Source organism: Xenopus laevis, chromosome 1L (assembly GCF_017654675.1).
Source record: "Xenopus laevis strain J_2021 chromosome 1L, Xenopus_laevis_v10.1, whole genome shotgun sequence".
Taxonomy (NCBI): Eukaryota; Metazoa; Chordata; class Amphibia; order Anura; family Pipidae; genus Xenopus; species Xenopus laevis.
Window position 1 is genome coordinate 129,059,384 of NC_054371.1, and position 24,005 is coordinate 129,083,388.

The 24,005-nt window shown below is 37.2% G+C and overlaps 2 protein-coding genes across 10 annotated transcripts in view; one reads left to right on the forward strand and one right to left on the reverse strand.

The window, feature by feature from the left end:
- haus6.L (HAUS augmin like complex subunit 6 L homeolog) overlaps window positions 1-18,895 on the reverse strand; it is a 41,998-nt gene extending 23,103 nt beyond the window's left edge. The window contains exons 1-9 of one of the 5 annotated variants that reach the window (XM_041585441.1): window positions 18,448-18,574; window positions 16,318-16,339; window positions 15,630-15,725; window positions 13,592-13,670; window positions 12,103-12,235; window positions 11,544-11,691; window positions 6,397-6,459; window positions 4,021-4,075; window positions 918-1,091 (exon numbers count right to left, since the gene is read on the reverse strand). In XM_041585441.1, the coding sequence (XP_041441375.1) occupies window positions 918-1,091; window positions 4,021-4,075; window positions 6,397-6,459; window positions 11,544-11,691; window positions 12,103-12,235; window positions 13,592-13,670; window positions 15,630-15,721 (744 nt within the window). In that variant the 5' untranslated portion in view covers window positions 15,722-15,725; window positions 16,318-16,339; window positions 18,448-18,574. 5 annotated transcript variants of the gene reach the window in all.
- Window positions 18,896-22,838: 3,943 nt separating this feature from the next.
- Window positions 22,839-24,005, forward strand: part of dennd4c.L (DENN domain containing 4C L homeolog) — a 73,970-nt gene continuing 72,803 nt past the window's right edge. For 2 of the 5 annotated variants that reach the window (XM_018257394.2, XM_018257432.2), the window contains exon 1: window positions 22,839-22,858. The gene's annotated coding sequence lies outside the window, so the exon portion shown is untranslated. Of the gene's footprint in view, window positions 22,859-22,955; window positions 23,349-23,931; window positions 23,953-24,005 lie in introns of those variants that run through there. The other 3 variants (XM_018257414.2, XM_018257405.2, XM_018257423.2) reach the window with 3 other exon arrangements.

Genomic DNA, 24,005 nt, shown 5'->3' on the forward strand with positions numbered 1-24,005 from the left:
TCAACTTTTGTCTCGTCGGTCCACAAGGTATTTTCCCAAAAGTCTTGGCAATCATTGAGATGTTTTTTAGCAAAATTGAGACGAGCCTTAATGTTCTTTTTGCTTAAAAGTGGTTTGCGCCTTGGAAATCTGCCATGCAGGCCGTTTTTGCCCAGTCTCTTTCTTATGGTGGAGTCGTGAACACTGACCTTAATTGAGGCAAGTGAGGCCTGCAGTTCTTTAGATGTTGTCCTGGGGTCTTTTGTGGCCTCTCGGATGAGTTGTCTCTGCGCTCTTGGGGTAATTTTGGTCGGCCGGCCACTCCTGGGAAGGTTCACCACTGTTCCATGTTTTTGCCATTTGTGGATAATGGCTCTCACTGTGGTTCGCTGGAGTCCCAAAGCTTTAGAAATGGCTTTATAACCTTTGAAATTGAACTCAGGTGTGATAAACCACAGTTAAGTTATTTTTTAACAAGGGGGGCAATCACTTTTTCACACAGGCCCATGTAGATTTGGAGTTTTTTTCTCCCTTAATAATGTAAACTTTCATTTAAAAACTGCATTTTGTGTTCAATTATGTTATCTTTGACTAATAGTTAACGGTTTTTGATGAGCAGAAACATTTAAGTGTGACAAACATGCAAAAGAATAAGAAATCAGGAAGGGGGCAAATAGTTTTTTCACACCACTGTATGTATATATATATATATATATATATATATATATATATATATATATATATATATATATATATATATATATATATATATATATATATATATATATATATATATATATATATATATATATATATATATATATATATATATTACCCCCAATAAATTACAGGCATTTCACATAAAACATTTAAAGTTTAAAAGGACTTGCTGTTTGCTTACTAGATTAAATCAGAGAAAATACTTTAATATCTCCTACCCTGTGCATTTCACTTTCAATTCTGGAGATCAGCAGATTTGGGATGTTTAAAGTTGCATTTGTTCCATCTAAACAGTACTGGTCGATGTTACCTCTGACCACAGCATCCACAACATCCACTTCCTTTTCCATCTCTTTTAACATTTGCATAATTGTATTCCACATACATCTTGTCTATAGAGAGAGCAAAGAGAAAGAAATAATTCTGGATAGGAAAGGAGGAAATAAAACATTGTAGGTTTCAAAGTTCAAGGGAAAGTAACTATATCACTAGCTGCTCTTGCATTAAAGAATAATCACACATATGAGTGTATGTATGGGAGACAGTCATTCCGTAATTCCTGGATATCGGGTTTCCGGATAAGGGATCCTATACCTGTAGTGTGAAACCAGGGCCCAGAATTATTACTTTCTGTATTAAGACTATACAACTCATGCTTCTGTACGTCAAGTAAATTATTTGACGTGTTTTGATATAATTGATAGGACTTCTAAAAACTGTCCCATACATTTTACTTCAACAAGCCTGAAATTATTAATGTTAAATGTCTGCATGTTCTAGTCTTTATTTCAAATAATCCTGGGGAGGTTGGTGCAGTCCTTACCATGAACACCAGACATGAACTGTTAGTTCAGAGGTGACATGGTGTTCATATTAAGGATATGTTGGTTTATATGGGACATATGATGGTATAAAATGGAAGCTTTGAAACAATTGAGAAAATTAATTAAAAACCACTATTTTTAGTTTAGCTTTGCAGTGTGGCATCTTGGAGTAAAAATACATTTACCCATTCTGGATTCGGCAGAAGGTGCACTAAATTATGTGCGTCTTCGTACTGTTAGGGAGCCTTAGGACAATACAAATACACGGTGCCGATTTTGCAGCATTTTTGTCAGCCATGAAAATTCTTATGTGCCGATTTATTTTAGGAGTCTATAGATGGCACATATTTTGGTATTCCTAAGTATCCTGGGCATTAAACTGTCCAAAAACCCTGGAATTCAATTTTTTTTTATAGTTTGATTTTTATTGAATTGTAACAAGTTGAGGAGAAGAAAGGAAAAGAGATAGGAGGGGGGAGGAGGAGGGGGAGGGGGAAGTTGTCTAGAAATAGCATCCATTAGTTGGTAGAAGTAGCTGGCAATTGGAGCCATGGGGTCTAGATGTTCAAATTACTTCCACATCCTCTAGCTAGGGGGCATTCAATTTAGTACTGTATGTTGTATGTTTTCACGTAACTGTGTGTGGGGCATATGATGATTAAAAAGTTTGAATCAATTTTCAGAAATTCCTGCTAAGTTTGCTAACTTTTCAACAGTATGTGGTTTCCTGAAGGTAAATCTACTTCTTTTTTAAATTTCTCTTTATTTATATATTTTCATATATAATTTTCTTAAGGTAGAACATAAGTAAAAAAATAAAATCATATAATGAAATGATAAAAATAAAACAAATGGGAGGGGGGAAATCAGGAATTATCAACCCACTGAACTATGTGGCCATAGTTTATGAACTCTTTAATATGGCCGAGTTCAAGCCATAATGTTTGATATTCATAGCATCTAGCTTTCATTAAATAAAGGAAACCTGATCAATTGCAATGTAACTTGTATTCAGTGAGAGAGTTAAAGTTCCTCATTGTAGAGAAAAGTATCAACGGTGGTCGTGTGTAGTTGGCATATTATTAGTGTTGGATTTGTTGAGTGTCTTGAAGCTTTCCCAAGGATCCCATGTTTATTTGTGAATCTCTATAGTATCGGTTAGTAGAGCAAAAAGATAGGATATAGAGTGTATATAATCCACTCTGGATTTCACTTGGGTCATTGATATAGTAGGTTATAACCAATTCAAAGCTATTGTCCATCTAGTTGCTGTTACTATTTGAAAAAGTATCTTATTCTGAAGCTTAGTTAGTTTCCTGGAGGGAAGAAAGAATAAAGTCATTTTCAGATCTGGGGGTAGCTGTATATTGAATATCTGAGATGCTACTTGAAAGGTTTCTGTCCAGATTTTTCTCAAAATCAGGCAGCTCCACCAGGAATGGATGTACATCCCTCTATCAGGGCAGCTTCTGAAACATGAGGCGGGAAAGTTAGGTATATACTTTGATTTTGTACTGGAGTGGTGTACCATCGCACGAATAATCTATATGCGGTTTCCTTGATGCTGATGTTTGGCGACATATGTCAAATTGCTCTCCAAATCTTTGATAAACCTACTTTTAGAGGATTTTGTGTCCTTGTAATTAAAAAGTATGCAGATTCCTGAAGTGGCCCTATGAGTTTTTGACTTATGCAATTCAGAAATCCTCATAAAACTATATATTTTGTATGGATACATTTACAAGACATGGGGGGTCATTTATAAACTTCGCGCAAGGCAGATTGGTTCGCAAAGAGAATATATTTGCCCTGTGCATGGTTATATTTATAAAGCTGTGGTTCAACAGAATTGCAAATTTTTTTTCACAATGCGAAGGTCTATAAGAGCTTTTTAAATATTTTAAAAATTTGCAAATTGCGAATATTTATGCACGCACTCTACGACTGAATAACGCCACAACTTTGGTGGCGGAGTATATTTTTGCAAAACAGTTTTGCCAAGTGCGAATTTAAGTTACTGTCAACGCTATTTTCGCGCACAACCTCACACATTGGGTTGCGTCGCACAAACTCCCATCTCATTTGTGCACCATTTGCGAAAATGTATTCACAATGCGAATTTGCAAAAAACGGAAAGACGGGAAGAGAAGTGCAATATATTAGCGTTCATGAAAAAAGATGAGCAATACAACCATTTGCGAAAAAATATGCACTGCGCAACTTTATAGATGACCCCCATGGAGTTTTTCAAACCAAATCGGTTATTTGCATAAAACCATGTTTCTGATATATATCCCTATATGGGAAAATTCTATTTTTTTTTGGTATTTGGAGCCCTATATTATTACAGAAATTGGATTTTAAAAAAAATTAGTTTTCCAGGGCAAACTAAAAGCGCCCCACTAGCAAAAGTGACTGAAGTAAGAAATGCACAAAATGCTCAAAAAATGGAGTGCAAATGAAATGCAAAATTCTGTTGGCACTTAAATATACTCACCTTTTGAATATTTTCATCTTTATCACTGATCTTTCTGTCTACCTTCTCAGCCAATCTAATATTTAAAAAAAAAAAATATTGATTTTTTTGTAATCATACATGCACAAAACTTTACTAAATAAAATACAAACAAAAGAAATGCAAATGTAACGGTTAGGAAAGTAAATCACCCAGTGATAAAGGCAAACCTGTGTTAAAACAAACACCATGTCAACTACTCAAGGTAAGTGAAGGTGTTGTCACTTGAGTTAGCCGGACTTGGGTTTTTACTATTGAGCACAGTTCTCATATCTACCACTAGGTGGGGCATGGGAGCATTTTTAGTAATACAGGTGTCTGGGAGCTGTTATCCAGTTACCTTCCCATTGTTCTGCTGATGGGTTGCGGGGGGGGGGGAAGGAAGGAGGTGATAATACTTGTGCAGTACAGCAGTAGTCCAGTATAGTTTCCATGGGGACCTTCTAGAACCTATAGCCAGTATTTGGCTAAGTTTTGAGAAGATGAAGGATTTTTTTGTAAAACTGTATGATTGTACGATTAAATAGTTTTGAATTGTTCGATTTGAAGTACGATCTTAAAAATCCTTCAACTTCGAATGTCGGACTACCCTATTCGATGGTTGAATTTCAAAGTTTTTTTCACTTCAAAATTCGACCCTTGATAAATCTGCCCCTAAAGTTGGGTCATTGAGTTTTGACAGCGAGAGTTGAAAATACTGTACCAAGCTTTTGGTTAAATAAAGAATACATTCAATACTGCAAGTGTTTTGAAACTTCTGTAGAAAACATTACCTACCTCTTTCAGCACCAAAAGTTCCAGAGTATTAAAGTGGGAGCTCCCAGAAAAAATATTCGAGGATATGCCACAAAGCTTTATAAGACCTAGAGCTATTCACATCTTAAAGGGATGGGTCACCTTTAAATTAACGTATATGTTATAGAATGGATAATTCTAAGCAGCTTTTCAATTGGTCTTCATTATTATAGTTTTTGAATGATTTGTCTTCTTCTTCTGACTCTTTCCGGCTTTCAAATTGGGATCACTGACCCCATCTAAAAAAAATAAAAATGCTCTGTATGGCTGCGAGTGTATTGTTATTGCTACTTTTTATTAATCATCTTTCTATTTAGGCCTTTTCTAATCATATTCCAGTCTCTTATTTAATATAAAAAAAAAAAGCTAAATAACTCAAAAACCACAAATAAAAAATTAAAACCAATTGCAAATAGTGTCAGAATATCACTCTCTACATCATAGTAAAAGTTAATTTTAAGGTGAACAACCCCTTTAAACAACGTACCCATGAACGCAACAGGGCATTCAATGTCATCTAAGGTTTTCAGAATTACAAAACGTGACGCTCCCAACAGACAGTAAGAATATAGTAAGAGGCATTAGTAAAATCATATTTAAGTTAGACCAACACGTTGTAATTAGGATGCTAGGTAATACATTATCCAAATGGACAGGGCCACTCCACCTCGAAATGGAGGCAGTTGCATTGCTCAGTAAGATAATCTAGACCTTTCGCCCAACCAAACATTTACAGATTTGAGTTTAGTTGGAAAAACAATGTTCTAGGTATATAAACTGGAGAATACCGTACAGTATAAAAACCATCTTACATATTGGCTACTCTACCCAAAATAAAGAAGGGCAGCGTCCTCCGCACTTTCATCTGATTATTAATTTGTGAATATAGGATACAAGCTAGTGTTCAAGTACTGTCGGTGGTTATTTTATATAGACCAAATAATAATAAAAAGACATAATAATGATATTCAGAAAGCCATTTAAGCAGTTGATGTGGAATTTGATTTATTGGGACTTCAGTGTATAATGGAAAGATGTGGGACAAATTTACACGGTTTTCACCAAATGCTAATTTTTGAAAGAGCGCTCCCTCTTCTCCTCAGCAATGTATGGGCAGACACCAGATGCATGACCTGAAAAGAATCAACACTCTGTTTCAGACTGAAGGAGAGCATCATGCTTCAAAACAGACATGCATGATGCTTTCCCTCAGCCCAAAATTCAGAAAGCCAGCAGCTGCCCATACATCAATGAGGAGAAGAGGGAGCGCTCTGTTAAAAGTTAACATTTGCATAAAAAGGTACAATTTTTCTAATCCAAAGTAAAATACAAACAGGTTTTTTTTTTTTTCTTGGAACAAGAATGTCAGTTATTTTACATTATGTACAATTTATACTCCACACAGAGCCATTGCTGTGGGAATAAACACTTGGAATTGCTCAATATGCCACTGTACCATGGTTTTACATTTTTTTTTTAAATCTGATCAAATTGGAGAATCTTCTATTTTAGCCATAGTTTAAAAACATAAAGCAACACACAAAAGATAAAAGGTTCACATACTTTTGTTGGTTCTGCAATGCAACATGTTCAGAACGCATGTCCCTTATTTGTTTTATTAGTAACCTACAAAAAAAATGTAAACAGAAATTTGAATTCACGTTGTAATGCCAAAATGCATAGGTTAAGTATCAGCATTACTTAGAAGTGGTAGTGGGATTACCGTATATACTCGAGTATAAGCCGATCCGAGTATAAGCCGAGGTACCTAATTTTACCTACGAAAACTGGGAAAATTTATTGACTCTAGTATAATTAATAATGGATGGAGGGCACACCAAAAACATTCAAAAATTAGCAAGAGGTGCAATTCAAATGTTACCCTACCAAAGGTAACCAATGTCAATACTAAGTCAAAATGTTTGCACACTCAAAACAAAAAACAATTGGACATGAGGGTGGTTTGAAAAAAAATTTTTTACTATTATTCAAGAAAACATTTTACATAGATAATGCCATACACATGGCGCAATTTATACAATGTTAAAAAGTAGCATAGAAAATCAATCACCCATTCGTCTCATGTAGCAAGCAAGAAATCAGCAAGGGAGCGGATACACCTACCAGAAAAATGAGAATGGCCCCAACGTTTCGGCACCAAGGCCTTTGTCAAGGGGATTCTGATGCGTACTGAGTTTAGTGGAGGTATAAATACCCTATTCAATCACTATCTAAGCACTTCGTTCGCGCGCTTCCTATACTTCCGGGTTTGTGACGTCACTTCCGCCGATGAATCATCTGGCTTGGTGACGTGGCGCTATACTGCGCATATTCAGGGAGAAAGCGTGCGCATTTGTTCACCACGTTGCTAAGCAACTACAGCTACATGTGACACTTTTGTTTACATTACCACAACAACAGAGACTGTGATACGAGCGCTCAGAAGAATAACAGATCAAGACAGAATCATGCAATATGCCTTATAATTATATTGTTCATATGGCTTAAAAGTGCTATAGTGCATTATAAAATTGTGAACAGTGTGCCATATCATAAAAAACGAGCATGAAACAAATACAATCAAGGTCATGTGACATCACCTCCATTTTTTGAAAAGACCATTAACCCTCTAATAACCAATTGGAATTTTAAATCGAAAGAATATTATACAGTTAATCACATATTAAAATTCATGAATACACCTTGTGTATTATATAGATCAAAATAATGCACAATAAATCATGTATTATAATTCATAGATCAATCATATATATAAAGTGACTATATGTTCCATTAATCACTTAATACTTAATTATTATATATATCCATATATGGATTTTGTGATATATTTAAAGTGACAGTGCCCATTTTACTTATATTGTGAAGTCTTCATGCCTTATTTTACAGAAATTTAGCATTTGTGCATGACTATATTAATTTCAATAAATAATATCCCATAAAATATATTTAAAGTGACAGCGCCCATTTTGCTCGTATTGTGAAGTCATCATGCCATATTTTACAAAGGTTAACAGCCGCACATGAAGAAGTAAATTTTCAATTGATATTGTCCCATAAGATCTGTAAAAATAGTGATATATAAGAAAATTAAAAACATATTTAAAAACATCAGACAACAAACGTGTACTCATTTCACCACAGGCTGAGGTCACCTCCCCCAATGGCCTTAATGAAGACAGGGAGCTGTCCCTGTTCTTCTGATATTTACTGTATACAATAATCCTTTTTGTGAATTAGAGTGGATAATAGAGACCCTTTCTTGGAAAGTAATAGGTGACCTCAGCCTGTGGTGAAATGAGTACACGTTTGTTTGTTGTCTGATGTTTTTAAATATGTTTTTAATTTTCTTATATATCACTATTTTTACAGATCTTATGGGACAATATCAATTGAAAATTTACTTCTTCATGTGCGGCTGTTAACCTTTGTAAAATATGGCATGATGACTTCACAATACGAGCAAAATGGGCACTGTCACTTTAAATATATTTTATGGGATATTATTTATTGAAATTAATATAGTCATGCACAAATGCTAAATTTCTGTAAAATAAGGCATGAAGACTTCACAATATGAGTAAAATGGGCACTGTCACTTTAAATATATCACAAAATCCATATATGGATATATATAATAATTAAGTATTAAGTGATTAATGGAACATATAGTCACTTTATATGATTGATCTATGAATTATAATGCATGATTTATTGTGCATTATTTTGATCTATATAATACACAAGGTGTATTCATGAATTTTAATATGTGATTAACTGTATATATTCTTTCGATTTAAAATTCCAATTGGTTATTAGAGGGTTAATGGTCTTTTCAAAAAATGGAGGTGATGTCACATGACCTTGATTGTATTTATTTCATGCTCGTTTTTTATGATATGGCACACTGTTCACAATTTTATAATGCACTATAGCACTTTTAAGCCATATGAACAATAATTATAAGGCATATTGCATGATTCTGTCTTGATCTGTTATTCTTCTGAGCGCTCGTATCACAGTCTCTGTTGTTGTGGTAATGTAAACAAAAGTGTCACATGTAGCTGTAGTTGCTTAGCAACGTGGTGAACAAATGCGCACGCTTTCTCCCTGAATATGCGCAGTATAGCGCCACGTCACCAAGCCAGATGATTCATCGGCGGAAGTGACGTAGGCGGAAGTGACGTCACAAACCCGGAAGTATAGGAAGCGCGCGAACGAAGCGCTTAGATAGTGATTGAATAGGGTATTTATACCTCCACTAAACTCAGTACGTATCAGAATCCCCTTGACAAAGGCCTTGGTGCCGAAACGTTGGGGCCATTCTCATTTTTCTGGTAGGTGTATCCGCTCCCTTGCTGATTTCTTGCTTGCTACATGAGACGAATGGGTGATTGATTTTCTATGCTACTTTTTAACATTGTATAAATTGCGCCATGTGTATGGCATTATCTATGTAAAATGTTTTCTTGAATAATAGTAAAAATTATTTTTTCAAACCACCCTCATGTCCAATTGTTTTTTGTTTTTAGTGTGCAAACATTTTGACTTAGTATTGACTCTAGTATAAGCCTAGACACAACTACAGCCCTGTCTCCCAGCAGCGCACCTTCCGCCAAAGAGACTCCCCCAGCGATCAACCGGACTTCTTTGCAAAGTTGATGGTGACAGAGAATTGTGCAGAGAGTGCTGTGTGATATTGCCATCACTGTTAATCTTTCGTATAACCAACAGAGGGTGCTGTGTGATATTGCCATCACTGTTAATCCTTTATACAACCAACAGAGGGCGCTGTGTGATATTGTAGTCACTGTTATTCTTTGATATAACCAACAGATGGCGCTGTGTGATATTGCAGTTACTGTTATTCTGTGATATAACCAACAGATGGCGCTGTGAGATATTGCAGTCACTGTTATTCTTTGATACAACCAACAGATGGCGCTGTGTGATATTGCAGTTACTGTTATTCTTTCATATAACCAACAGATGGCGCTGTGTGATATTGCAGTCACTGTTATTCTTTCATATAACCAACAGAGGGCGCACTGTTATTCTTTCATAAAACCAACAGAGGGCATTGTGGGATATTGCAGTCTCTCCCCAAGTGAACTGTTGGTATAGGAATGATTAAAAGTGACTGCAATCTCAGCAACTGCCCGCTGACCCGAGTATAAGCCGAGGTAGACTTTTTCAGCACATTTTGGATGCTGAAAAACTCGGCTTATACTCGAGTATATACGGTAGTTATCCATAAGTAATCCAAATTTTAACAAATGATTTCCTTTTTCTCTTTAATAATAGAACGGTAACTTGTATTTGATCCAAACAAAGATATAATTAATCCTAACTGAAAGCAAAATGAGTCTATTGGGTTTATTTAATGTTTACATGATTTTCTAGTAGACAAGGTATGAAGATCCAAATTACGAAAAGATACGTTATTCAGAAAACCCCAGGTCCCAAGCGCATTCTGGACAGGGCAGCCATCAGGGGGGACAGTTGTAGGGGGCCCCGAGGGTAAGGGGGCCCCTGCCACGCCACACTTACTTGATTAGCCAGGCCCCCCATCTTTCTGAGAGCTGCTGACTTCGGAAAGGTATGGACGTTTAAGGGGCCCTGGCCACCAATTTTCTTATAATGTGTGGGTGGGGGACCTGGCCACCAATTTTTTTTTCTCATGTGGGGTCCTAGCCACCAATATTTTTTAATGGGGGGCCTGGCCACAAATGTTTTTTTATGGGGGGCCCTAACCACCAATATCTTTTTATTTTTTATTAACATGTGGGAACCCTAGCCACCAATATTTTTTTGTTTTTTTACTGTGTGGTGGGGGGGGCGGACCTGTGGGGTGGGGAGGGCGGACCTGTAGGTGGGGCTTGCGGTGGGCACAGCCCAGGGGGCCCAGGAAATTTTGTTGTATGGGGCCCTGTGATTTCTGATGGCGGTCCTGATTCTGGATAACAGGTACCATACCTGGACACGCAAACTAAGTCATATGTTGGAAGACGGTTTTCTTTATTAAACAAAGCTTGCTGTTATAGGGTGTAGTTACAATTAATGTAAGTATATAGTAGAAAATAGCATTTTAAAAAATTTGCAATTGCTCTTCATTTATCATCTTGTGGATTTTTTTAAAGTAATTTTTAATTTTGCAGCTCTCTAGTTTGAGATTTGAGAATTTGGCTAGATAAAAAGGAAAGAAGCTGGAAAGCCAAAATAGCAATAGTAACTCTTGTAAGGGGAAAAAGGTATTTTGTCAGAACTAGCAGTACATGGGCTGCTAGGGGAGCAGTGTGCTGCTGACAATTTGCCATCAGTCTCCCATAACATGGGAGTTTGCTGTGCCTGCAAAAAAAATTTGTTGTGTGGTTTGTTAAATTGTGTGACTGCACATTAACACGTTGGGTTAACCAATAGTGAATTATTTTTAACATCCACTTTAACACCTCTGAAATTGCACAATATCTGTTGTGCACTCCACAATTTGGGTCTGCACTGACATCATAAACTTTGCATACAGATGCTGAAGCGCACAGCTTTGAAATAACACTGCACAGTTCTGGATACAAGCTGGTATTTCAAATAGAAAGTTTTCCCTCAGCTGACAGAGGGACCTACTCAGCATTTTTAGCACTTATATTTGGTAAGAATGTTTGCTCAAGCATAAAATGAAATAAGATTTAACATACTGGGCTTTTCTTTGATATTCCTCGATAACAAGGTTTTCTTTCTGCAAAACCTTCAAATACTTCTGGCGTGCCAACTTATTTCTTGCCAATGCTTTTTGTGGGTCTTGAATTTTACTTTGCAGAGCTTCAGAGATAAAAACATTGCCAGCTATAGGAAAAACACATGTTAAAAATTAAGAAGCTTACCTTTAAAAAAAATAAATAAATAAAAAATGTAAGAAGTATGAAAAGTTGAATTCTTTATAGTTAAAAAAATATATATTTATATATCCATAAAATAATTGATTTGTATGCATGCCATAAGACACACAAATGCAGAAAATCTAAACGTATGCATATTTATTCAAATCACAAAAAGGCATCTTTATTAAGACAAACATAAATGCATTTTTAAGACTCCTCCTGATCACAGATACTGCTTTGGTAACATTTGAGATCACATATTTGCTTCCAAGCTTTTCATTTTCATGGTACCATTTGGAATTCAGCTTTAGGTTTACTCTTTACTTGTTTGAGCTTATTGCTACATTTTTAAATTGGATATAAGAACAAAACTCACCATCAGCATCTCTTTTTATATGTTGCAACATAACATATCTTGCAAAATGGTACAAAAGATGCACAAACTTGGGACCCCCAGGTGAAAGAAATATTGAAGCCACCACTTGAGGAAAGCCAGCACCAACTTCATCCTACAAATAAAAGTTTATTTTTTTTTTCTTTCTTCGAAACATAAAACAAAACAGTATTTTTCAACTTAACTACCCTTTTGGATAGAGCACTTTTAGTATATTATAGCTAGATCTATCTTAATTTCCAATTGATCTCCATTATTTATTTATCTGAATGCTCCTTTTCAGACTCTGTCCAGCCTGCAGTTAAATGGTATGTCAAGTGTGCTTGTGAGCTCTTTGGAAACATATAATTTAAACTCTTAGACTGATAAAATCATAGTCTGAAAGCCACATACAAATTTGAACACCAATTACACCAATTACAAATATCAGAATGTTGTGGTCTACAGAGTACTAAATGTTAATTTTAAAATAAACAAACCCTTTAACCTCTTCTACCATAAAACTAAACATCCAATATATGCTCTTATTCTGGAGAACTTGACCCATTTTCTGTCTCAACCCAAAACAAAAATAACTCGCATTTCACAGAGAGGACAACAGGGAATTAACCATAAATGGCCTAAATTTAAACGGATCAGTAAGTTAAAATTACTTTTACAGGAGGGTTTAAATCAAATAATTCTCCTTAAGACTAATGGCACACAAGTATGCGTTTTCACACCAAAGAATAGATTTTAACACAAAAATATGAACCTGTACTGCAAAATATACACTACAATTCCTTCTCTCTTTTAAGATCTTATGAAGTGGGCCTTCTCCACCTCTTGTATTGGTTATTTGTTGCTTTGTATATAAATTTGTATGTTAAATTTATACACCTATTGAACAGGGCTGCGGAATAGGTTTGTGCTTTATAAATACATGTTAATAATTATAATACACAAAAGCCATGAATATCTTTTAAATAAATAAATGGTGACTAGTGATGTCATCAGTTATAAACAGTGAGTAGTGATGTCATTTTTGTCAAATGACTCATTAAAACTTGTGTATTAATAAAGTACCTCTTGATGGAAACGAATAGAATATTAGAAGTAACCTCGGAGTTCCATCCTCTGTGACTTATAATATCCTCATATTTTAGGATAGGAGGTACTTTATTCAATATATTATTAATGTGACACCTCTGTCTAAGTGATAGTGTATTTGGCTTTTTATATGTTGAATATACACACTAATATGCTCAGATATCACTTTATTGTGATTAATGTATGTTAAATAATGTTGGGTAAACATTTGTACATATACATTTATCACAAGACTATTAGCATGAGAATAGACACAAAAACAATGTAATTTCTGTAAGCACTGTATCATTATCCCATAAAGAAGAATGTTTAAAATTGTTTTATTCTTATTCAAACAAACAATCCAAGCTTCATCTAGAAAAAAAAAAAAAAAAAAACTCACTGAAATTTTTTTGAGCCATTCACAGCATGCTTTTCTAAATTCAGCATCTCTCTTCTTGTCTAGTGGAGGCCAACAATACCTAGAAAACAAACGTAATGAGCACTATAGTTTGGTCATCATCTTGTGAAGCGATTTCGGTCAAAAAAACATTTTCTGCTGTCAAACTATAAATATGTTTAGTCCTGCATAAAACAAATTGTATATCTTTGTAAAGTCACATTTATTATATAGCCAATTTGTATAGCAACTACACATAGGGTTTTAGTACCCACCCTCCTCGAGCACCAACAGCATGGTGTAAAGGCAATGATACAAACGCAAATTTTTCTTACCATCAAAGCACTTACTACCTTCCATGGATGGCAAAAGGAATCTGCCAAATATTGCCCAGTCTGCCCTAAAGTTGAACTATAATAAATTTACACTACAAATATTTTGTTTCGTGGATATTTATCAAGAGATTTAATTAAAAAAAAAAAAAAAACCTGGATTTTTAACTAAATTTGACACCCTGTAGAGGTTTGGCAATGTAGTTAAATGCTAGGTGATAAATTAAAGGACATCAGCCTAAAGTGTACATTTATAATGTTCTTTAGGAATGCATAGGCCTAAAATATCAGGGTTCTATCTAAAATGACATGGGTTCAACTGCAAAAAAGAAAAACCGATAGTCAATTCCTGCTCTACAAATAAACCCTATCCTTAAAGGGTTAGTTCACCTTGCAACACACTTTTTCAGTTAAAGGGGTTGTTCACCTTCCAAACACTTTTTTCAATTCAGTTGTTTTTAGATTGTTCCCCAGAAATAAAGACTTTTTTCAATTACTTTCCATTATCTATTTTTTAAGTCTTTTCCAAAATCTAAGTTTAAAGTTGAATGTCGGTGTCTCTGGTGTTTGAGTCTGGCAGCTCAGTAATTCAGGTGCAGACTCTGAACTGTTACAATTTTGCAACATTTAGTTGATACATTTCTCAGCAGCATCTCTGGAGTATTATCAACTATTGTATCAATTCTAACAGCTGTCTGTAATGAAACTCAGATTCTGCTCAGCAGGGACACAGATAAGAAATGTATAAACTAAATGTATCCATTTCGAACAGTTTACAGGATCGGCGACCGCCACTCCCAGAGCTGCTTCAGAAGGAGAGAAATGACACTTTACACTTCAATATTAGAAAAACCTTCACACATAGAAAATAGAAAGTCATTGGAAAAAGTCGTTATTTCTGGTGATCTATCTGAAACCAACTAGTTGTTTGAAGGTGAACCACCCCTTTAAGTTGTTTTCCGTTAATTCACCAGAAATATTTTTTTCAATTAGGTTTTGTTTCAACTAATGTAGCAAATTGTAGCGGTTGCGAAAGCAACTGGATTACTGCAGCTGCCAGACTGAAACACCAGCAACAGGAACATTAAACTTAAATTTTGGGAAAAACTGTAAAATAAATAAAATAAAGGAAAGCAATGGAACAAAATCTTTATTTCTGGTGAACGATCTAAAAACAACTGAATTGGAAAAAAAAAGTGTTTGAAAGGTCATCATCATCATTTATTTATATAGCGCTGTCAATATATGCAGTGCTTAGGTGAACAACCCCATTAATGGTATTTTTATATTCCATAACACTATTAAAAGTTCCACCTATAACTATTTTACCAGAGGCATGTTTGTCAGAAATTGAAATGCAATGCAAAATATAATGCAACTTCCAAATCTCCAGGAGTCCATTTACTATTACATATCTACCATTGGGAAGAGATATATAAACTAATTGCCACCCACATTTAATTAAACAGATAATCGGTGTAATAACGTGGACTAAAATGCTTTGGGTAGGAAGATTTTGAAAAATGCCAAACCCCCATCCCCCAAGCAAATACTTATGCCAATTTATATAAAAAGAAGCAGATTTTAAAAAAAAAAAACAGCAGATATACAGTATACCTGCATGACATGACTACAGCAGGAATACTACATGAAGAGCACATGAATAGCTGCAATTAAAACCATATTTTCAGTGAATGCAAAATGCTTACCTGAAAACCTCCTTGCATCGCATGTTATCCAGCTTTCCAAAAAGAAAGTGAAAAACCACATAAAATGCATCCTTATTTGGCTTGTCAAACATGTTTCTAGACAAATGAAAACACAGAACATAAATAAATCACTTTAAGATTTAAGAAATACCATGTTCAATAAAGTGGCCTTTACACCATTAAACTATTACAAACAGTGATATTATAAAGGGGCAGCTGCAACTTAAAAAAATTAAAATGAGTTACATGATTGCATCTAATTATTCAAAGCTATATCTATACTTAAAAACACATTTGGAAGGATTTTCTGCCCTAGATCGTTTTTTTCACAACACAGTCATTTTGGGTTGGCATCCCGTTATTTCCAATTAAGACAACAGACCTAGAATTAGCTGTATGGGGCTTTTTTTTTTCAACAGAACAGATAAAATATGTTTAAAGAAAGCTAAGCAGTCTGCAATGGAAATACTTTTGTTAAAAAAAAAATTTAGACCAAAGACCTGGCCTTATGATTGCAGCCCTGAATCCACAATTAATAGAGCCCTAGACAACCCACACTGCTTCACATTACTATCATCACAGAAGCAGCAGTCACCCTATAGCTATATACGGTGGTGTGTCTGATAAATTATACAGCTATTGATTGGATGGAAAAAATGCAGTCGCCATGTGACAGATAACTTATTACCTTAAAGGAGCCAAATGTTCACCTGAAACAAAAAACAAACATGTAGGGGAAAAGAAAGCTGCACAAACAAACCATGTACAAATTTATCAGTATCACTATGATAACTACAGACATGAGAAAAAAAAATAATGGTCTTGAAGTTCTCCAAGACCAGACACACAGCAGACTCATACTGAATGGTCAGATTCTGCCCCTTGTTGACATCAGAGCACAATCCTAATAATGTTATTTGCACAATGAAAGAACATTTAATTGGAAGAAACTTTCCAGTAAATGGCTTTAAATTTATTCATTATAAGCAGTATCTGCCAAAATCTTGAAACCAATGTAGTTGAGGCCAAATTATTATTGAACTGAAGGAGCACTAAAAATCTCTATACACGGACTAATAAAAACTGTCATTTTGTTTGTTCTGAAGCAAGCTGGCAGCTAATTGGTTCCCTGTAAGGGGCCCTCCAACAAGCCTGCGCTAACAATATCTGGCAAAATATTGATCACGATTTCACTTTTAAGTTAACTATTAGTATGTTATAGAATGGCTAATTCTAAGAAACTTTTCAATTGGCCTTTATTGTTTTTATTTTATAGAGAATTTTGAATTAAGCGGAAACCCTGAATCCTTTGTGAAAGATTTGAATTTGCATATGCAAATTAGGGGTGGAAAGGGGAACATTTTTACTTCCTTGTTTAATGACAAAAAGTCTTGCGATTTCCCTCCCACCCCTAATTTGCATATACAAATTAGGAGTCTGATTCAGTTCGGCCAGAAGGATTCGGCCGAATCCTGCTGAAAAAAGGCCGAATCCCGAACTGAATACTGGATTCGGTGCGTCCCTAATAGTTTTTGAATTATTGTGTTCATCTGATTCTTTCCAGGTTTCATATGGGAGGGTCACTAATCCCATCTAAAAACAAATGCTCTATAAGGCTACGAATTTGTTTTTGCTATTTTGTATTACAGGTATTGAACCGGTTATCCAGAATGCACGAGACATGGTGTTTTCCAGATAACAGATCTTTCCGTAATTTGGATCTTCATACCTTAAGTCTACTTAAAAATGAAAACATTAAATAAACAAATAAGAATTAACTATATATTAGTTTGAGTCGAGAACAAAGTACTGTTATTACAGAGCAAAAGAAAATCATTGTTTATTAGGATAAAATGGAGTCTATGGGCAGGGCAGCCATCAGGGGGGGGACAGGGGGAGAGTTGTAGGGGGCCTGGCCACACCACACTTAATTGATGAGCCCCCATCTTTCTGAGAGCTGCCGACTTTGGGATGGCATGGACGTTTAAGGGGCCCTGGCCACCAATTTTCTCATAATGTGGAGGGGGGCCCTGACCACCAATTTTTTTTCTCATGTGGGGTCGTAGCCACCAATATTTTTTAATGGGGGGACCTGGCCACAAATGTTTTTTTTATGGGGGGCCCTGACCACCAATATCTTTTAATTTTTTATTAAAATGTGGGAATATGAGCCACCAATATTTTTTGTTTTTTTTTACTGTGTGGTGGGGGGTGGACCTGTGGGGGGGGCGGACATGTAGGTGGGGCTTGCGGTGGGTGCAGCCCAGGGGGTCCATTAAATTTTGTCTTATGGGGCCCTGCGATTTCTGATGGCGGTTCTGTCTATGGGGCCATTCAGTAATTTGGAGCTTTCTGGATAACGGATCCCATGCCTGTACTTATCTTCCTATTCAGGCCATCTCCTAGTCATATTCCAGTTTTTTATTTAAAACCAATCACAAATTGTCTCAGAATATCACGCTCTACATCTTACTAAAGTTAATTTAAAGGTGAACAACCCCATTAATAACGCTGTTGGGGGGAAGACAGCACCATTTGGCCATCAGCCTCAGATTGGCCACTTCCAAGTGGGCATATAAAGGAAAGATCATCAGGTGTGACAAGATCTTTTAATGTACTAGCAGTTTAACTCATGCCAGACTCATGGAACAGAAATAGCTGCTTTTTAATTGCAAGGACATTTACAAATAACTTTAAAAACATTGAAAAACTGTAATGTACAATATAAAGCTGCTTTAAAAAAATGTTTATTTCTTTATGCAAAAACAGTTGCTGAACACATGAAGGCAGACATAAGGCACTGCGAGCTGATACTCACACTCCAAACGTTACATGGACCAGGGTCTTGCCTGCATTAGCCGCCTCCGCACCCGACTCGAAGCCCAAACCCTGAAGAGCCAGCCACATATGTTCCCTCTGCCACGCGAGCTGGGGGCGGCTGCCACTCTGCATATTGGCAACAAAAACCGGTCCAGAACCGACTACCGAGGCCAGAGAACGTCTCCAAACAGCGTGCCTAGAATATAGTCAGTAGGGATGCAGAAAGAATTCCTGTGAAAATAATCTAACGACATCAGAAGACTAAGATCCCTGGGAGGGATCACTAATTTGACAAAAGCTTGCAACTCGGTAAGCGGGGGCAGCCATAATTTCCCTTCTGTTCCCCGCCAAAACACAAAGTTCGCCGCAACCAATCACTCCGAAGTGACGCACAACATAAGTCAAGGAAGTCTCTAGGAAGCGACTTTCATTCCCAGCCAATAGAGAGAGTGACCATGGGCGGTGTTTAACGTTCCACGTGACACATTCTGCCATTCCGGAAGTCTGCATTTTCTGTAAAGCTGTTTTACCGGCGTTTGAGTTCCTGGGAAACAAGAGTCAATCTATAGTGTAGGCCAGAAATCAGCAGCCTAATGGTTACATGGGTCTATCACTTCTGTTTGATTCATAGATCAGTAAATACCTCCCAACTGTCCCTTTTTCGGAGGGACAGTCCCTCTTTTGACAGCTCAACCCGCAGTCCCTCATTTGTACTGGAAAGTCCCTCTTTTCTATGCACTGAACAGCCAGAAAAAGAAAGAAAGTTTCTGACTTAATTGGCTTTTAGCAGAGAGCCCAGAACAGCTAACAGGTGCAAATAAGATACTTTGTAACAATTTTGAGACACAAAAACACAGTTTAGATAAGGAGAAATATTTTCAAACTTTCATAACCTGCCAAATTTTGTAAAACAAACATGGTAATTAGGGGGTGTGGCTACAGAAAGGGGTGTGGTCAAACAAATTGCTGCGCTACGTGCGGGAAAAAATTCTTTGTCCCTCTTTTTACTTCCAAAATGTTGGGAGGTATGGTAAAAAGAATGCACTGTAGACATCTGTCAGACGCACGTGCAAGTGCGTCAGTGTCACTATGAAATGAGTAAAATGACTTTTTTGTGACCTGTCACAGTAGGAACTTTTGTTGATGACCCGGCTTAGTATCTCTCTGATCCTGTTTTGTAAGCTGATTGCAATGCGCATTCAATAAGGGATTCCATTGACAGAACCTACATATTGCCAGTCCAGGCAAGTGATGCTAGTCTTAGGCCACTGGTATATGGGATATATTGTCCCCGCCATACAGCAGACAAAATACCACCATTTGTAATGTTATTAATTGGAAAGCGTCATAGCTGACGCACACTGAGCAGTGACAGACAAATCCGTTGTATTTGTATAAGCCTGGGAGCTTTCCATGAAAAAAACAGTAGGAGCAGTGGCAGGTGAATGGGGCATTTTAAAGGGATACTGTTTTTTTTCAAAACGCATCAGTTAATAGTGCCGCTCCAGCAGAAGTCTGCGCTGAAATCCATTTCTTAAAAGAGATAACAGAGTTTTTTATATTTAATTTTGAAATCTGACATGGGGCTAGACATATTGTCAGTTTCCCAGCTGCCCCAGTCATGTGACTTGTGCTCTGATAAACTTCAGTCACTCTTTACTGCTGTACTTAGGGTTGCCGCCTTTTCTTGCCACCTTTTTGGAAAAAATATCGGCCTTCCTATATATATTTATCTTTTTTGCCTATTAATAACATTGGGATCAACCATTATTTTTACCGGCCAGGCCGGTAAAATACTGGCCAGGTGGCAGCCCTAGCTGTACTGCAAGTGGAGTGACATCACCCCCTCAGCAGCCTTACAACAAAACAATGGGAAGGTAACCAGATAACAGCTCCCTGATGCATGATAACAGCTGCCTGGAAGACCTAAGAACAATACTCAATAGTAAAAAGCCATGTCCCACTGAGACACATTCAGTTACATTGAGTTGGAGAAACAACAGCCTGCCAGAAAGAAGTTCTATCTTTCTGAAAGCACATGACCAGGCAAAATTACCTGAGATGGCCGCCTACACACCAATATTATAAATTAAAAAAAATATACTTGCTGGTTCGGGAATTACATTTTATATTGTAGAGTGAATTATTTGCAGTGTAACTTAGAAATAAAAACTACACCATAAAAATCATGACAGAATTCCTTTAACCATCACTGTTTACTGCTGCATGACAAAGGCAGTCTATACATCTCATATGCTATAGGCCTTTAGTATACTTGCATATTTTTTGTTTAATTTTAGAATCTAAATACATACTTGTCAGCATTGGGGTTGCCAACCTTTTTAGGAAAAGATACTGGCCTTCCTATATTTTATTTCCCTATTAACACCCTATTTCTCCCATATCAAGCATATTTACAAGTACCGGCAACCCTAGTCTGCATTTAAAAATGAAAATTGCTGATGCCAATCCAACTTCCACCAGCATGTTTTAGAATATCATATATACTTTTAGTATGAGATTTGAAAACCCATCCTGCGTGGTAGCTGCCCACCCAGCTTTCTGTAATCTGACAGATATTACATACAGGACCTCAAGAATTAGTTTTATGCTTTCTTAATTTAATATGCCTTGTTTTGGTTATAAGTGTATTTGGAAATACCATGAACACTGGCAAGACCCCTGGCACCGCTCTTTCCACCCACAATTCTTCCTTTTCAAACTTGTGCTACTTCACTATCTTTTCTCAATGTTATGTTCATTATGAAACAACACTATGCACATGTCTAACTTACACAATGATTGTAAAGACTTGTCTTATTGAAATCATGTAAAATTGTGGAAAACATTTTGCACACATTGCCTGCTGTAAAAGTTTCACACACAAAAAAAAGTTTGTTTAAATATGATGTAGAGAGTGATATTATGGCACAATTTGCAAATTGTCTTCACTTTTTTATTTGTCGTTATGGAAATCTTTAACTTCTTTTCAGCAGCTCTCCAGAATTTCAGCAGCCATCTGGTTGCTAGGGTCTAAATAACCCAGGCAACCGGGCAGTAGTTTAAATGAGAGACTGGTGTATGAATAGGAGATGGCCTGGAATAGAAAGATAAGTAATTGAAAGAAGTTATAACAATAAAATTGTATCTTTGTAGAGCAGTAGTGTTTTGGCTGCGGGGGTCAGTGATCCTTATTTGAAAGATGGAAAGAGTCATAAGAAGAAGGCACATAGTATTCAAAATCCACATAAAATGTTGCAAACAATTTGTAATACTAAAAGTTAGAATAACTATTCTTTAATCAGTGATTATAGTGTAGGGCAGGGGTGTCCAACCTGCGGTCCAGGATGGATATGAATGTGGCCCAGCTTGAAGGAGAGAGAAAAGTAAGAGAAGGGGAAAAAAAGAAAGCAGTTAAGAAATAAATGTATGGAAATACAGAGAAAACGAGAGTGAAATAACACTTTGTGCTCTCTAAGTCCAGACACATTAACCACCTCAGTCTGTTATCTTGTTAGGAACAGGCTTACTATACCAGGTTGTAACAATGTGGTTACCTATGGAGTAGGGAGGAGGGGGACTCTGCCCATTGCCCAGTTAGTAATAATAATAATATAATAATAAGTCTGTTTAATATCCAGGTGTCCCATATTCCAATGTATAGCTCCATCTGGTTATCCAACTGGTATTGTAGTTCTTTTCTGTGTGTTTTCTTTAATTTTACTTATCAAACGTGTTTGTGTATTCCATCAGGCCCGGATTTGTGGAAAGGCTACCTAGGCCAGGGCCTAGGACAGCAGGATTTTAGGGGGGCGGCATGCTGCCCAATTACACCCACATACCTCCCAACATTTTGGAAGTAAAAAGAGGGACAACATTTTTTTTCCGCACATAGCGCAGCAATTTTCTTGACCACACCCCTTTATGTGGCCACACCCCCTAATTACCGTGTTTGTTTTACAAAATTTGGCAGGTTATGAAAGTTTGAAAATATTTCTCCTTATCTAAACTATTTTTGTGTCTCAAAATTGTTACAAAATATCTTATTTGCACCTGTGGCTGTTCTGGGCTCTCTGCTAAAAGGCAATTAAGTGAGAAACTTTGTTTCTTTTTCTGGCTGTTCAGTGCAGAGAAAAGAGGGACTTTCCAGTACAAATGAGGGACTGCGGGTTGAGCTGTCAAAAGAGGGACTGTCCCTCCGAAAATGGGACAGTTGGCAGGTATGCACCCACATTGGTTCAAAAACACTGGGGATGCACCCTTTTCTTTTTCAAATGTGGCCCAGAGAAGCCAAAAGGTTGGACACCCCTGGTGTAGGGCTAGCCACACTACAGCCTTGGCTAGTTAGGGATACATTTGGGAAGACTGCTCTTTTCTGTCCTAGATGCTCTTTGAAGCGCCTGTTGAAGGTCAGTGAGAGCGGGACTGTGCATATTACTGGATGCCGTGTATTCTCAGGACTATGGCTGAATGACTGACCAATATACTATCGTGTTGTATTGTAACAATGGCTGAAAAGGGCCCCAATCAAACCCTTGACCGCTGTTCTAAAATGGTTTATGTGTGCGCATATAATATGCACCGTATGCGAGGCTGAGAGCTACCATTGGGGGGCAGCAGGGAGGCAAATCCCGGAAGTATCCTGCTTCTCGCCAGTGACGATCATGGCGCTAGTGGCACCGTTCCCTGCTGTGGTGTCGGTATCTGGGACTCTTTTGCATCGCTAACTTTGGCTTGTAGGTTGCTTTGAAAGTGATCCTTGAAGTGCGAGTAACATCTTTTCAAATTGTGACGTTTCCGCCCAGCGCTTCTTCGCAGGTAAGTCCTTAGAGAGTGTAAACAAGGTGCGGAGCTGGGCGCAGATTCGAACCTGGAGCAGGCGGGGTTAAAGTTATTGAAGTGAGTACACTTGCCTTGGCTTGTGACTTTCATTGCGCTCTGTGCACCTCAAGATGTAGTAACTACAAGTCGCTCGTACTGACTCGGCGTTCAACAAGTGCAGGCGCACTGAGTACGTGCAAATACCCAATAGGACTGGCGCTAAATACTGTGGGGCTAAAGTCAGGGAAAAGCATAAACCACCCGGGGCCTAAACATAAGCAGGGAATTAAGGAGATTTGTAAAGTAGAAGGAGCGGCCAGGAACCTATTTAATTTAATCGCGCGGCTTTACACTAGTAAACTGTTTTGTAAACAACTACTAATGGCGATTGGGGTTAAAATGGGAGCAATAAGCAAATAGTTTGTACATCAATCAGCGATGCCACGTTAGATGCCGCCTTTTGTGCACGGTTTTCCGTGAAAGTGAACCTCTTTGTGCCAGCTAGCTGCTTGTCATTGCAGGTGTATGCAATGTGATCTTTATCACGAGTCACTCCAGCTTCACATTACAAGTCTCTCAGGGTTGGCTTGTGTTCAGTTCTGTCAGTAGGTGGCTGCTGCTGGAGTCTACACGCACTCACTCTCTCTCCCTGGGCTAGGTGTCTTCTTCCCTCCCCATGCAGGTGTGTTGTGATCTTCATGTAATTGCCACATACACTTGGGGTTGTGTACTGTT